At 42.9% G+C, this 16,101-nt stretch overlaps 1 protein-coding gene across 2 annotated transcripts in view; it reads right to left on the bottom strand.

Annotated features, from left to right (window-relative positions):
• Positions 1-308: 308 nt before the first annotated feature.
• GTF2F2 (general transcription factor IIF subunit 2) overlaps positions 309-16,101 on the bottom strand; it is a 51,944-nt gene continuing 36,151 nt past the window's right edge. Inside the window, exons 4-8 of one of the 2 annotated variants that reach the window (XM_085889166.1) lie at positions 7,454-7,598; positions 4,466-4,547; positions 3,370-3,469; positions 3,086-3,225; positions 309-1,484 (exon numbers count right to left, since the gene is read on the bottom strand). In XM_085889166.1, the coding sequence (XP_085745292.1) occupies positions 1,454-1,484; positions 3,086-3,225; positions 3,370-3,469; positions 4,466-4,547; positions 7,454-7,598 (498 nt within the window). In that variant the 3' untranslated portion in view covers positions 309-1,453. Of the gene's footprint in view, positions 1,485-3,085; positions 3,230-3,369; positions 3,470-4,465; positions 4,548-7,453; positions 7,599-16,101 lie in introns of both variants that reach the window. The other variant, XM_085889165.1, reaches the window with a different exon arrangement.

Raw genomic sequence — 16,101 nt, 5'->3', positions numbered from 1 at the left:
CTGAGCTCCACACTTGTCCATTGGACGACCTTCAAAGACGACCAAAATTTTGATTCCACCATTTGAAGTGGTTCTGGAATTAAAGGGTCGAAAGCTCGATAATGTATGGTGCCCAGCTGAGGATCCAGCTAGTTACTGAATAAGCCACTCAAGCAAAATCAATCATCAGAGCTCTCTGGAATAAAAAAATATTGCAAAGTTTACACCATTCCAAACAAATTTTGCTAGTTTGCATGAATTTCAATGAACAAGTCATTAGGACTTCAAAGGGGTGGATTTTTAAGAACCACAATGAAAAAAACCATGGGTCGTAAAGAACACTTGCCTTTATTTTCAAATGCAATGTAAGCAAGTTGCCTTACCAGGGGAGGCAGCACGAAGTACATAAAACCCATTCAATAGAATAAGTTTGCCAAATCGAAGTGCAATTGCACAAAATAAACTGAGCTGCAATTGTATGCAGAAATGTTTACAAGAATACATTGGAAGAGTGCAGTGCCAAACTGTTACACAAACCTATGGAGGATACACAGAATGCAACAAAGAGAAATAATTGAGAAATTGCAGACATGGTAATTATTAGTTCTGAAGGGTTATACTCCATTCCAAAACCTACCTGGTATAAATTAATCCTTCGACCAAGTTGCAAGAAAAACGGATATAAAAGAAGCCGAGATATCAATCCTCAAGAGAAGCCGAGATATCTCACCCTCCATATGTGGAAAGGGCATTCCTTCAAACATTCCACATGCCATGCTTTCCAAAATTAGAAGCATTATTGAGCATAACACACGTCACATGAAAGGTCACGCTGTACGTTGATTATTTAAATCCAGCTCTGGGACATAATTCCACTGCAAGTGGTCAACAATTTCCCCTTTTCCAAGCTCTCAATCAGGTGGAAAAACAAGTAGTAACCATTTATTTGGATCCCAAGAGCACTTTTATTACTCTCTTTTTCTTTTTTAAATCATGCAAACATTCAACTCCAATAGAAAACACACTGGTTCAAAAGATGGAGATACATCTGAATGGAAGTTGTTAAGTGTCCCGGAACGAAACTGCTCGGAGATCGAGTTTGCTGAATGGATAAAAACAAGAGAGGGATCAAAAAAAAAAAACCGCCAAACTTGCATGAGAATAGCAAGATGGAAGAATAGCAATAAAAGAAGAGCAATAGCAATGGAAGAATAGAAATAAAATAGCAAGAGAAAAGGGATTCCAAAAAAATTGCAACCCCCCCCCAAACAGGTAATAAATGATGAATGCTCTTCAAATTTGGATTTCAACAAATCCTCAATCGAGGGAGGAAGGAAAAAGGAATGAATGATAGAAGATGTGCACATTTTCCTTTTCCACACTCAGTCATCTGTCTTCTCATCACCGTGGTAATGCCTGTATTCTGGTTTGAGCTCCCAAGTATTCTTGTGTGTGCCTTTGACATTGTAGATGCCTATTTCACGAAGGATGTCCTTAAGGTATGTCTGCCGTGGGAACACATGCACATCACGTGTACGTCAAAATCAACGCAGGGTCCTTCATACGAGCAGATAGCGATTAGGAAACACTGTTGGGCACGATGTGAAGGAATGAGGATTAACCAGGAGGGGATAAAGAGGGAGGGGGAGAGTGGCTTGCAAGGTCAGGTAAAATACTGAGTGGGGAGATTAGGGGTTTTGTTTGGTAAAGACAAATGACACAAAAATCTAATCAGCTTCTTCGCATCACTGAGCCAATTCATCCATCTCGTTTTGTCATAATGAATCCACAACTTTTTGAAATATTGTGCTATACATAGTTTTTGGCCATCTCTCTCAATGGTGAAGAATCATGTTAAAAATTTTAGTATCCGATCCTGATCTTCACCAACATTTAATTCATTCATTCTTGTCACACACCCAACCTGTCCACCAGGTTTTGTCTGAATATGTCCATAATTTTTTGAGATATCCTGCTTACAGACAGACAGACAGACAGACAGGGGTGAAAACAACCTCATCCACCTTCGGTGGCGGAGGTAAAAATGAAATGAGAGAAAACTATATAATAATGAATGTTCAGCAGTCCAAATTTAATCAAATGCAGTGAGCTTTGCTGCACACTGGGAACTTTCTTGTCTGTATTTCCAGTTGCAAGCAGCTGTGATCAATAAGTGAGAGTTAAGGGTAACGATTGCCATTATAGTAAAAGACATGTCTCGCAATGAGTCCAGCAGAGTACTTGAAGCTTGACCAAGACCCATTTCATCTGTCCATGTTTAAATACAATTAACCTGCTTTATTCATGCTGATAAATGTTTGTTTGTTTTCTTCGACCCTCACTTCCCAAGAAAGTTATATTTGATTCACAGACACTCATCTATGTGGTTATGTTCATTTGTTTATATTATCCCAACTAAGGTTTTTATTTTTAATGAGGATTAATTCCATTATCCTGGATGGCTGCGATATGAAAGTAACACAGATGTGATTGGAAAAATGATCCACTTTTGGATTGTTTTATTTTTTGTTCTTTTTAAAACACTTTTTAAATACCACTACATGAGAGTAACGAAACAAGAGCGAGAATTGCTTTGCAATACATGTCCCCTTCCGGTCCCAATGAATGTTCGGGAGATTAAAATTTGTTTGCGTTTGAAGCATGCTCGAGCCAACACCGGAACAAAAATGAAGAAGTAATTCTCTCACCCATCGTGTTTGGGTCTATTCAGCAAAATAAAAGGAAAAGCAATTTTCATTTACCAACATATTTTGTAGACGAGAAACCAATAAAGGCAACAAGCCAATACCGGACTGAAACAAATCAGAAAAACCTCTGAATTTTCTAAGTCTAAAAAGGGCATCGCTCTGTGAAAAATTGACGAAACACCCTAAAAGTCTAACCTGTTCTGAAACTTATCATAATAAAAGTCATGCACCAAGTTTCAATTGAATATGTTCAAGGGTATGGGAAAAATCTGGAAAAACCACAGGTGGGACGGACAGGCAGATAGATGGAGAGCAAACCTCTTGTCCCATCCAGTGATACCGGTAGGTGACTAATAACACAGTCAATGGGTTGAAACTGGAAGGGTAACACAACTTACAATGGGTTGCTTTGTAACGTCCACCAGATCCTTGATGTTATAGTATTGGTGCTTCTCGAATGCCGAGAAAAGCATATCCAGCACTTGCTGCTTGTCAGCCCGAGCTCGCTTTCCTTCCTCCTTCTTCCGTCGTTCAAACTCTATCTATTAAGGATGCACGTGGAGACAAATTAAGTTTTGTGCAAGGTGTGATGTACTACTGTGATGTACCATGAACCACTGCAGTGATGGTTTATAGTTTAAACTGTATGTATGACCCATCATCAAAGTACTCAAATACACACATTATACTGGTGGTTGGAAACAGGCTTGTAGTTTGTCGTTATTGCCTTCTCCAGCTGCTGGGACAACCGGCCTGGCTTAGACGATTGCTCGATGTGCATTCTGGGAAGAAAAAATAAAAATAAAAAAGGAACAATTATGTGGAAATATGAGCACAATGAGTTAGCTTCCTGGGTGAGATGAAGCACAGCAGGTGAGCCAACTGTAAAGGACAAGTTACAACCCCAGATAGAATCCAATAACCATGAAAAATTGACTATATTTTCGACAATGCATTCATGTTCTGGTAAGTCGTTTTGTTATATAATTCAATGCAATGTTGACCACTTCCTTTTGGAAATGTAAACGGTCAAATACAAGGAAATTATGTGCAGGAGGCCATTCGGCCCATCATGTCTGCACCACACCAATACCAGATTTTTAATAAATCCGTCAATACCCCTTCTCTTCAGGCGCAGCCTTTTGGCTGCTGGTTGCATCATTGGTTATGGGCACGGATATGCCGCTGATGCAGTGCCCCTATTACCAGTACACTGGTACTCATTTCGCCAACCTCAGAAGGACGGCAGGCTGAGTCAACCCCTTGGTGTTAATTCAGCAGAAAACGAGGCTTGAACTCAGGACCCTAGGATCCCAAGCCACCACCCTAACTGCTAAGCCACAATACCAGGTAACAGATCAGGAATGTATACAGCAAACTCCTTTTTCATTTCTTGAAATAACTACATCATCTACAAAATAATTTAATACACTACTTCAGAGTGATGTAGAGTTACGTTAACCAAGCAGAAGTTCACAAAATTAAGCATATAAAAGTCTCTAACCATTTTGAATGCAAATGTATGTTTTGTGACTTGCACAGAATGTTGTGCAGAAACAAAGCAGAACGCAATATTTTCCAGTGTTGCGATGTGACGTTAGTCTGTTATCAACTGGTCCTGGATGAAAAATTGTTCACCTGCATCATTGTATCCTTGACATACGTTTTTACATCCATGATGCAATTTGCATTCACACACTTTCACAAGCTCAATTCAGTGCAAAGATCAAACAAAGAAAATCAACCACTACGGACATTCCCGGATTGAGATCGGTCACCTCTTTAGTTTCATGTAAGCATCGTTTTTGCAAGGTTGGCAGTCGGCTTTCTGCACTACAACGCCCTCAAAACTCAATTTATCTGTGGAAGACAGGGTTGAAGACTTTAGAGCCAAGCAGATTTCTAGCTCTCTAGACAAAAGAAAGGCACAACATGCAATGTTTGACATGCTGACCACTTATTAAGAAAATAGAAAATTTACAATGATGGCGATCTACGATGACGCCACCATCGATGTCGATAAAGACCCTGCAGTGATCGTTGTTCATGTTACTGGGGCAGGAAGTCTCGACAGACTTTTGTACAGCACTCTTACACATCTCAAATATTGGTCTACTTTGCCTTTCATTACTACTTCTCCAAACAAACACTTTATTTTATACTTTGTCCTCAGCTTGCTCATGCTCAACTTTCTTGTCAATTTCTTCTAACCTTTCTAATTGTTTGACAGTGTTTCAGTTCTAAATTAGATTGAAAGAAATGTTCCATTTAAATCAAACTGCAGAGCTTACGGGATTTTTTTTCCACCCTTTTTGCTTAAGTAGAAGACAACTGATGGGTAGCAGAAAGTTAAATGAGTTAAGGCAGAAAGTCTTCGTCTTTGCTTAAGTTGAGTGAAATAAATTGAGGTTGATTTTGACCTGGAAGGAAGATAAACATAATGTTTCTGCAGGTTCTATCACAAAGCATTCAAAGGCCTTCCATTACGCAAGTATTCCTATAAAAATGATTTTTATTAATAAATGTACTTCAGAGCAAACAAGACAAACCCAGTCAGTGTACTGCACATTAGGTGAACAACTTTGGACATGGGAGCGAACAGCACACTTGCTGTGACCAAGGTCATGGTGAATTGTTGGTGAAAAAAAAAAGCCTGCCTGTAGCTATACAGTATTAAAGAGATGTTGACGTCAAGTTTATGAAGTTAATGTAAGAACTGGATGAGGATTATAGAAGAGATGTAATTTTATGGCAAGATTTGTGCACATTAAACACATATTCAAAGCAAGTTCACAAAAACATTTATTGACACAATATTTAGGAATTAAACTAAACAATGAAAAAAAAAAAAAAGACATAAAATGTCACAGCCCCCATTAGTAATTTTGCTGCACGGAGTTAAAGGGCTAGACCATATTCATTTACAACTGAAATGGAACAAAGGCATCATCACAACTGACTGGAAAAGGGGCCTTGTTGTCTCTAGAAAGGGAAGGGTGATTGCCAGGACTGCAACAACTACCGAGGGGTGACGCTGCTCTCAGTGCCGGATAAGGTCTTTGCTCGGATAATTCTTGAGAGGGTTCGCCACCATCTGCTTGAGCATCATCGTCCAGAGCAGTCAGGCTTTCATACCAAAGAGGTCAAAGATTGACCGTATCCTTGCTCTTCGGGATCTCACCGAACGCAGACGAGAGTTTCAGTAGGGGCTGCTTGCAGCCAATGTTGATCTCTGCAACAAGTTTGATTCAGTGAATCGGGATGCCCTCTGGAGGATACTTGGTCTTCGTGAGGTGCCACCAAAACTGATCGATCTGATGTCTGAACTATGCTCTGGGACTGAGATTGCAGTGAGATGTGGTGATACCATCACTGACTTATTTCCAGTTGTTACTGGAGTTCTTCAGGGGTGTGTACTGGCCCCCACACTTTTCAGCCCTTGAATGGACTGGATTCTGGGGAGGATGTCAGAGAGATCAAGCTGCGGTGCATCGTTTGGGAATGTCAAGATCTCTGACCTTGATTTCGCAGATGATGCAGTCATCTTTGCGGAGATTGGATATCCTTTTTGGGGCCATCGAGGAGGTGAATGAGGAGTCGGAGCCGCTGGGATTACCGGATTCCTGGGTCAAAACTAAGATCCAGGCTTTCAATGACATCTTGGATGCTGCTATCTTGTCTGTACCTGTTTGTGGTGAGGATGTTGAGGTCACAGAGAGATTCACTTACCTTGGCAGTGATATTCATGTCTCTGCTGGCTGTGAGCCAGAGGTCAATAGACGTCTGGGTCGGGCCTGGGGAGTCATGGATCCACTGGATCATGGGGTGTGGTGCTGTTGCTACCTGTGCAGGAGAACGAAAGTCCGAGTCTTCAGATCCTTGGTGCTTCCAGTCTTGCTCTATAGATGTGAGACTTGGACTTTGACCAGGGATCTGAGATGGAGACTTGATTCCTTTGGTACCAGGTCTCTTCGGAGAATCCTTGGCTATCACTGGTCAGACTTTGTGTCCAATGAGCCATTGCTGAGAGAAACTCAAATGAGATTTGTTACCTGCATTGTCCGTAAGCATCAGCTGTGGCTGTATGGACATGTGGCTCGTTTTCCTGATGCTGATCCTGTTCACCAGATTCTCTCAGCGAGGGAACCTCGTGAGTGGAGGAGGCCAATGGGCCGACCAAGTGCCTCGTGGTTGCAGCAGGTTGATCGGCATCTCAAGGAGATGGGGATGGGCCAGGCATCTGCCTGGAGGATGGCCAGGCGTAGGCCCCTGGAGTACCAGCGGAAAGTGGACGCATCGACGCGCTGCTCCGGCGCATGCTCCCATACCTGACCTGCCATACTCATCACATTCTTGCAGCCATTCCAAACATTTATTTACCACTACTTGATTGATGTCTTGCACACAGTTCCAATTCATAATAAACTTCATTCCTCATCTGCTAAAAGCATCATTCATACAATGAAAATGTGACCAATTTACAAAATGGGAGAACAATTGCTGAATACAAATCTCCTGCCAAGCTGCTTCGGCAGTATCGTTCTGGCTTGCAGCAGGGTGAAGGCACTATGTTGGTATTTATGATATCGTGTGATCACAACATTGAACAATCATTCAGTCTCCTGACTGGATTTATCAGTCGATTCACTTTAACTTATTTGAGTGTTCAATTAATTGATGTGAAGTTCCCACATCGGACATTGTATCATGTAAAATAAGGGGGAAAAAAAATTAAAAGCTCATAATACTCACTCATCCAGACTCACCTGACGGTCCCTTTGTAAAAACTCCGAGTGACTGTCCACCAGTTGTCTGTATGGCAAACTCATGCTCTCGTGGTGTCGACACCACAGGAGTTTTGATGGACGTGTTGTGAATTACTGTCAACTCTTCATTGAGGGAAAATGACACCTACTCACAAAAATGTAAAGGATATCACAGAAAGAAGTGGTTTTCTGCACATCACAGCATGACCACAAAAATGGTTCAAGGTGAAAAAACAAATATGGTCCAAGCCTCATGGAGAACCTTGTATATACACAGTAGTCTGCAAAAATAATCACCCCTCAAAAGTTTTCACATTTGATGCTACCTGAGATTATTTCATGATGCTTTCAATTCAAACTTAATATATAGTCTTCACAAATGACTCAAAAGTGATAAAGCTGAAAAATGCAGATGAAAGGTGAATAAGTTAGATTAACAAAGAAAAATCAGATGATTCTCAGTTGCACAAGTAGTCAACCCTTCACCTAATTAACCCTAAATCACTTCAGGAGTAAATGATTTGTTTGAAAGGTTACAAAATGAGGTTAATCGGTTTCACCTGTTTGTAATCAGTGGTTTAACTTAAACATTAAGCTCCCTCACTTATCTGACTTTTAAAGGTGCAACTCATTCATGTTGGACTGAACGAAAATCTGAATTTTTTTTTTTTGCTTTAACCGATTCATTAATGGATGTGAAACGTCATAATTATGATTTCGTAGTCATGGGGAATATTTGTTTTAAATTTCAACCTGATTGGACGCATGGTCTAGCAGCCAGAATTATGTAATAATTTGAATCTGGGTTCAGGGATTTAAATCAAACCTGATACAAGTATGTATGATGTAATAATGTGGGCGGAGGCACATCTGGTGACGTCGAAGAGTGCCCTTCTAGTTTCTTCAACTATTCTTTTCATCAAGTTTAGTTTGAGTACAAAGATGTTAGTTTCATTAAAATATATCTCTATCTCTCTCTCTGATTCAATCCATTTTGTCTTCAATTTTCCTATCCCTGCCCATGGTACACTGAATCCTGTGATGAGGCAGTAACTCAAAAACGACTAGCCTTCTCTTCCTGGAAGGCTAATCCGACCAATGGCAATCTCAGTGCATTCCAAAAGTCCACAACAAGGTGTGTCCACTCTCAGGAGAGTCAGAAAACAACATTTGTCAAACCTTAAGAATGAACTTTCAAACTTGCCTCCTTCCTCTAAAACCTGGTGGCATCTTGATAAGTCTGTTTCTGGAGTATGCCCCCCTTCCATCCCTTCCCTCACTTCAAATGACACCACAGCCGACTCTGCTCGAGTGAAGGCTGAATGCCTCAATTCTGTGTTTTTGTTCCAAATTTTGTCCCCAACTACTCACTCTCTGTACCCACTCTTCTCAGTCGTACCAAACTGCACATGGACTCTGTGTCTTTTGCACTTTGAGGAAGTTCAGTCATTAAAACTTTCGGGTCTCACTATCAGCCATGATTTTTCTTGGGCAAACCACATTTCAAAGTTCACCTCAAAAGCCAGCCGCTGACTGAGCATCCTCCATCATACAAAGTCCTTCCTTCGCACACCTTAACTCCTTTCCAGCTGCAGTGCTTTTATCCGCAGCCTGATGGAGTTTTGCTCTCCCCTCTGGGCTGTCGCCCCTGCCTCAGATCTTACTCAGCTTGACACAGTGGAAACCAAGGCCTTCAATATTATTGGAATCTCCCATGCGCTGAAGCTGTCTATGGGTCTATCACTTCCCCATCGCAGACAGGTATACTGCCCCTTTCTGCTCATTCTGTGCTTTGTCTCCACCGAGGTTTCTGCAAGGCACACACGGTTCACCATCAACCCCCTTCTGGTGAAACTACCTAAATCCAGGATCACTGCTCACCTACACTCATTTGTTCCTCTTTTTTCCTGCCTGTGGAACCAACTTCCACATTCTGTTGAATCTCATTCTTCCCTCCAGGTCTTTAAGACAGCTGTTCACCACCATCTCAGATCATCCCCAATACAAAACCATGATCTTTTCTACCCTTACTAACCCTCCCCCACCCCAATCCCTCGTTCAACATTTCCAGTTTTCTCTCCTGAGCGTTTCCTTCTGTATACATTTTGTCCACCCCATGCATCCTCTCCTCCCCCATTCCTTCCCACACCCATGATTGTTTGTCTGCCTCCCTCTGTCTTGGCCTTCAGCTCTGTTGTTGCCCCCCCCCACCCGTCCCTCTCTCTCTCCCTCTCTTTGCTGTACCGTTTGTCCTGTTGCGCCGTTATCTGTTCAGTGTACTCGTAAGAGCTCTTCCACGGGCCTCAACTATGTCTACAAAAAAAAAAAAAAAGTGAATGGGTTTTGCATTTGAAAATGCTTTCTAATGACTCTCGCCAGAGGAGAGGGTATTGTATTTTGGTCCATTCTGTCTGCACTCTGTCTGTCTTCACAACCTTCACACCTTTCAGAACTTTTAATACCATGTAGACCCTTGAGACCTTAAAATACACTCTTTAGACCCTTTCAACCTTTAAGACCTTTTCAGACCTTTCGACCTTCAGACCATTTGAACTTCACACGTTTACAATGAGATCATTTCAATATTTAATTTGCAACCAAGGAACTTTCATTGAGTACATCCTTAAATTTATTTGCCAAACAAAATAAATCACACAAAACAAGTCCTTGCAATGGTCTGCAATCTCCAATTTTTTTTTTTTTGTATACCTTGCCTAAGCTCGTACGAGAGCTAACACACAACGCACAGCAAGGGAGGCATGAGAGAAGAGGGGCAGGAGTGGGAAGGACAAAACAGTGGGGATTAGCGACATTGGGAGATCTATGAAAGGGAGAGGGATGGGGCAGGGAACATGTGGTATACAAGATGGACATTACAGGGACTTTCAGGAAGGAAAACAGGGAATTTGAAGGAGGTGGGTTTGGGGTGGATTAACGGGGGTATAAAAGATCGAGGATTTGGATGGGGGACGATAAGAGGTGGTGGTGAACAGCTTTTTTGAAGGCCTGGAGGGAAGAGTGGGATTGAACAGAGTGAAGGAAGTTTATTCCAAAGGCAGGAAAAAAAGAGGAATGAAAGAGTGAAGATGAGCAGTGATTCGTCGTGATTTTGGTAGTTTTACCAGAAGGGGGTTTTTGGCGGACCTTGAGCACCCTGTGGAAATATGGGGTGGACAAATCGCAGACAGAGCGGGGAGGGAGGGGGCGAGACCGGAGAGAAGATGGTAGAAGACAGAAAGACCACCGACCTGCCTGTGGTGAGAGAGTGAGAGGCCCAAAGACAGCCTCATCGCGAGAGATGCCAATGATCCGAAATGCCATGGTTTCCACAGCATGAAGCCGAGAAAGGTGAGAGGCAGGAGCCCAGATGTGAGAGCAGTACTCCATCAGGCTGCGGACAAAAGCTTTGCAAGTAGTCAGGAGCTCAGGTGGCCCGAGGAAGGACTTTGCACGACGGAGGATTCCCAGTCGGCGACTGGCTTTGGAGGCGAGGTTTGAAATGTGGCTTTCCAAAGAAAGATCGTGGCAGATAGTGAGACCCAGAAGCTTTAAAGAAAGGATTTCTTCCAGAGAATTGTTGAGAAAGTAGATTGGGGGGGGGGGGGTGGGTTCCAAATTGTCCTTTCGGAGAGAAAAAGTGAGAGTATGAGATTTGTCCGGATTGAAAGACATGTTCCACGTGTTGGACCAGTTTGTGATTTTACCCAGATCTGCAGTGAGCGAAGAAGCTGCTGCTTGCCGGTCTGAGGGATGACAGATGGTACGGCAGAGGGTGGAGTCATCAGCAAAGAGATAAAGAGGATTTTCCAGAGAGTCGGAGAGATCATTGATGATAACCAGAACATGGACAGGGCCCAGAACGCTACCTTGAGGAACTCCAGCCTGGACAGGACAAGGGGATGAAAGAACTCCAGTTAGGGCCACACGTTGACTACGACAGGAGAGGAAGTCTGTGAGCCATGAGTGGAGATGGCCTTGGATACCATCGGAAGAGAGTTTGGTGAGCAGGGCAGAGTGCCAGACCGTATCAAAAGCACGCGATATGTCTCGGGAGATGGCTCTGATTTCATGTCTGGCATTGAGGACCTCCATTAATTGTTGGGAGAGCAAAAGCAGCATATCCAGGGAAGAGTGACCTGGTCTGAAACCAAATTGATGATCAGAAATCAAGCCTTTGGAGAAGAGGAAGGATTTGATGTCTGAAGCGATGATGGATTCCATAACCTTTCTGGTGATTGGGAGAAGGCTGATTGGTCTGTAGTTGCAGGGATCTGTTTTTGCACCTTTTTATGCAGGGCAGTAATGTTTGCTGATTTCCAAGCAGATGGCAGATGACCTTGAGAAAATGAGAGGGTGAATAGAACAGAGAGAGGGTGAGCAAGAGCAGAGGAGCAGGTTTTTAAGACACGTGGGCTGATGCCATCTGGACCGGTTGCAGAATCTGAGTCGAGGTTTGACAGCAAGCTCTCCACTTTGTCAGACGAAAAGAACACAGAGTCCAGGGACAGTTGTGTGTGACTGGGTAAGGTGGGTAAGGTGGGTACAGAAAGCGATGGGTTTCAGACACAAGATTTCGATGCAAACACCGAGTTTAGGCATTCAGCCTTTTCACGTGTGGTATCAGCAGTGCGGCCATTTGAGGGAAGGGAAGGGATGGAGGGGGAACATACACCAGAAACAGAATTGATTAGATGCCACCAGGATTTGGAGGAGGGAGAGAGGTTTGAGAGTTCAGACGAGATTGGAAAGACGTTGTTTTCTGGCTCTCCTGAGGGGAGATACACACTTGTTCCGAGCTTTATGGAAGGAACTGAGATTACCTTCAGTTCGACTTGCTTTCCATGAGGCAAAGGTAAGTTGTTTCAAGACAATTGCCTTGCCACAAGCTTCAGTGAAACATGGGTGGGAGGAAGGGTAAGACAACTGAAAACGAGAGGGGATAAATCTGTGCATGAGGGAGTGTAAGTTTCTTTGAAAGAATTCCCAGGATGAGTTGATGTTGGAGAAAGTAGCGATAGGAGACCAGTCTAGAAGTTTGATGGCTGCTTGGAGACCCTGCCAGTCGGCTTGAGTGAAATAACAGACTCAACGGCACTGAGGTGGTTCTCTGATAACAGCCAGAGAGATGTCCACTTTGACAAGGACGTGGTCAGAATAACCGATTGGAGCAAATGAAGAACAGCAGATATTTTCAGGAAAATTTGTCAAAATCAGATCCAGAAGAGATGGAGTACCATTGGTTGAGATCTGGGTTGGGAAATTGATTGAGTCAGTCCAAATGAGTCGCAGAAAGCTTTTGCTGAAGTGCCATGACAGGTGAGAGAGGTACCCACACCTTGCTAACTGGCCTGATGACAACTGAAATCACCATATATGAGGAAGAGAGAGTTTGGATGAGAAGATAGAAGTTAGTCCATGTTTTTGGATAGTCAGGTGTAAATGCAGTCATCACTGTTTGGTGTTGGTGCAGTACACAAATAAACATGAGGTGGGAGTGGAGGGGAAGCCGTAGCCAGAGGTATTCCTGGGGGTGTGGGGGAGTGAGGGCAGTGCATGGAGTATGAGGAATAGAGACTTTGATGAAGAGAGCAACTCCTTCACCAGGACAAGGCTCAGGTCTGTCATACTGGAGGAGGGAGTAACCAGGGAGAGATACGAGGGAGTCAAAGACGTCTTGAGGGAGGAAAGTTTCTGTTCGGCAGATTATGTCTGGTTTGTCAGTGGCAACCTGTATGGAAAGATCTGTAAGGTTTGAGCAAAGGCCCTGGATATTTGAGGTCCACACTGTTAATGAAGAGGGAGGGGAGGAGGCTTTGGGTGCAGGGGATGGGGAGTGGGTGGGTAGGACAAGGGAGTAGGGGAGGGGTAAGGAGAGTTGTTTAAAGAGGGTGGGTGATTGCAGAATAGCTAGGGAAGGGGCTGGATGAGGAGGAGAAAAGGCTCTGTGGTGCTGGGAGAGAGGGGGGGCAAGAGAGGGGGCATAAGGCAGTTGAGGATTTGAGGAGTTGGAGTGATGAGATGGAGGTGAGAGGACAGAGGAAGTAGACAGCTTTGTGGATGAGAGGAGGGCAACTTTGAGAAGGGTGGGTGAGAGGGGTGAATGGTGGGAGAAGAGTGAGTGGGGAAAGTTGAGGGAGAAAGGTGAGGTGGGAGTTTTTGAGAAAGGTGAGAGGGAGGTTTGGAGGGAGAAGTGTGTGATGGTTGCTTTGAGAGTGAGGGGTGAGAGGGGTGAGTTGGCACTGAAGTTGGAAAAATGAATGGTTGATGGAAAGCGAACATTCATTGCAAACTTAGGTTTTTTACATTTTTAGGTCAGAGATGTGACTAGACATTTGAGGGATGCAATAAAGGCGAATTAAGAGAATGGAGAGAAGAAACGCTGCAACAGTTGGATTTTTTCGGCAAGGTATGAGGGAAAGGTCAAATTGAGAGCATTCTGTTGAAATACAAAAGGAGTCGTGCATTATGATACAGTAATGAGCACCACACGTGTGAAAGAGGAAGAAGGAAGATGAAGCATTATAAGAGATCGTTTTTCTTATTACCGTATTACTTACGAAATCTAAAGATTTCGTAAGTATATTGATGACTTCCGTTTCTGTTTGTTTGGAGGCACGATAACTCGAGAACGGAAGAAGCTACCAATGTCAAATTACACCAGGTGATTCAGGAGGGGTGATGGCTAGTGCTGATTAGATTTTGGTCAAAATCGGTCAAAGGTCAAGGTCACAGTGAGGTCAAATATTCGATTTTTGATGGTTTGGTACAGATAACTCGAGAACGGAAGAAGCTACCAATGTCAAATTACACCACGTGATTCAGGAGGGTGGTGGCGCTGATTAGATTTTGGTCAAAATCGGTCAAAGGTCATGGTCCCAGTGAGGTGAAACATCCAAAACATTCGATTTTTGATGGTTTGGTACAGAATCATTGTAGAAACTTCTGGTTTGCGTCGCTACCTTCTCCAGAGACAGCTTTTATTAGACAAGGTCAGAGGTCAAGTTGACAATTTCGTAAGTGCCAGTCTATGACTGCTTGTTTGTTTGTTTGTTTGTAGGCACGATAACTTGGGAACGGAAGAAGCTACCAATGTCAAATTACACCACGTGATTCAGGAGGGTGATGGCTAGTTCTGATTAGATTTTGGTCAAAATCGGTCAAAGGTCAAGGTCACAGTGAGGTCAAACATAATTCCGTAAATTCATGTGGAGAAATGGAGTATTTTTGCTTCGATCGACGTTACGAGTTCGTTTTAACTTCGATTTTAATTTTGTCTTCGGTTTTTGCGATCGCTTCGGACGCTTAAAACTCGGTTGTCAAAATTCTGGTAAAAATCGGATGTTTTGGAGACGTTTTAAGATTGTATAAAAAATATTTCACTCGCCACGTCACGGGTCGTCACGTGGTGCAGCGCGCTCGAGCAGAGGCGTCGTTGATCACGTAAAGGTTTTCCGTGTGCGCGCTGACGGTGTTTTCGATAAAGATGGTGTTTAAAAGTCATTTTTTTATCCCAATAAAGGTTATCGTCGCATGCCTGACTCGCTAAGCCGTCGGATTATGTAAAGATTGTTGGTGAATGGCCGAATATTACCGTTTTGTGATTTTGATAAAATAATATTAAATAATTGCATGGAGAAATGGAGATTTTTGCTTCGGTCGACGTTACGACTATTGATGGTTTGGTACAGAATCATCGTGGAAACTTCTGGTTTGCGTCGCTACCTTCTCCAGAGACAGCTTTTATTGGACAAGGTCAGAGGTCAAGTTGACAATTTCGTAAGTACCAGTCTATGACTGCTTGTTTATTTATTTATTGAGAGAGTTTTCATCAGATTAGGTGATGGAAAGGTTGTAGAAAAAATCGTGAGGTGAATGGTGAATTTGCATTAGTAAACGCAGAGGGTGGAAACAGATCGCGTGGTTACGGGAGAAGGTGATTGCTCTTTCTTGTTTATAATGTGTTCGTATGTTTATTTTATCTGCCCATTTTGCTTTGGCCACCTGTTGAAATGGGAACTTATTTGCCCTTTGTTGCTGAGATCCTCTGTGACCCCACACTTCTGTATACCAAGAAATTTGACAAATAATTAATGGACTATGTTCCTACACACACTCTGTAGTTCAAACCTGACATTCTTTTTGACAGGCATGCCTGAGGAAATTTTGGTGCAAGGAGCAAATGGAATTACAAAAAGGAAATCTATGCATGTGCAAAAAATAAACACCACTCAAATCAAATAAAATGACCTCCATGCAACATACAAAAGGAAAGGAAGGAAGAGAAACTTCCAAGGTAATTTTTCTCTCCGATGGTGTTTATAGTTTATAGCTAACTAGTATAAAACGTGTGGGTGTTGAAGTTCCCCCCTTCGGTTAGAGCATGAATTTTGAATATGCCCAGGGTTCCAGTGATAACTCGCCTCCTCTTTGCGAAATTCAGCTTGGGATCTTTAATTTCCAGCGATGATGCTAGCAGACGGGACCCTGCTTAGCTTCGCATCTGAGGAATATTGTAAACACTGATAAATCACCCTGCACTCTAAATAACAAGATGACTGTTTGTAGCTGGAACGAGATTGAACAAGGCTCGGCAGTTCAGACGCAAATGTGCTATCCTGCAAACCAAGCCTTCAGTTAATGATTCAGTT

This window comes from Eptatretus burgeri, chromosome 7 (assembly GCF_056783735.1).
Source record: "Eptatretus burgeri isolate ZD-2024b chromosome 7, Ebu_testis_v1, whole genome shotgun sequence".
Taxonomy (NCBI): Eukaryota; Metazoa; Chordata; class Myxini; order Myxiniformes; family Myxinidae; genus Eptatretus; species Eptatretus burgeri.
Note: the sequence above shows the minus strand (reverse complement) of the source record. Positions and strands in the feature narration are given on the sequence as shown.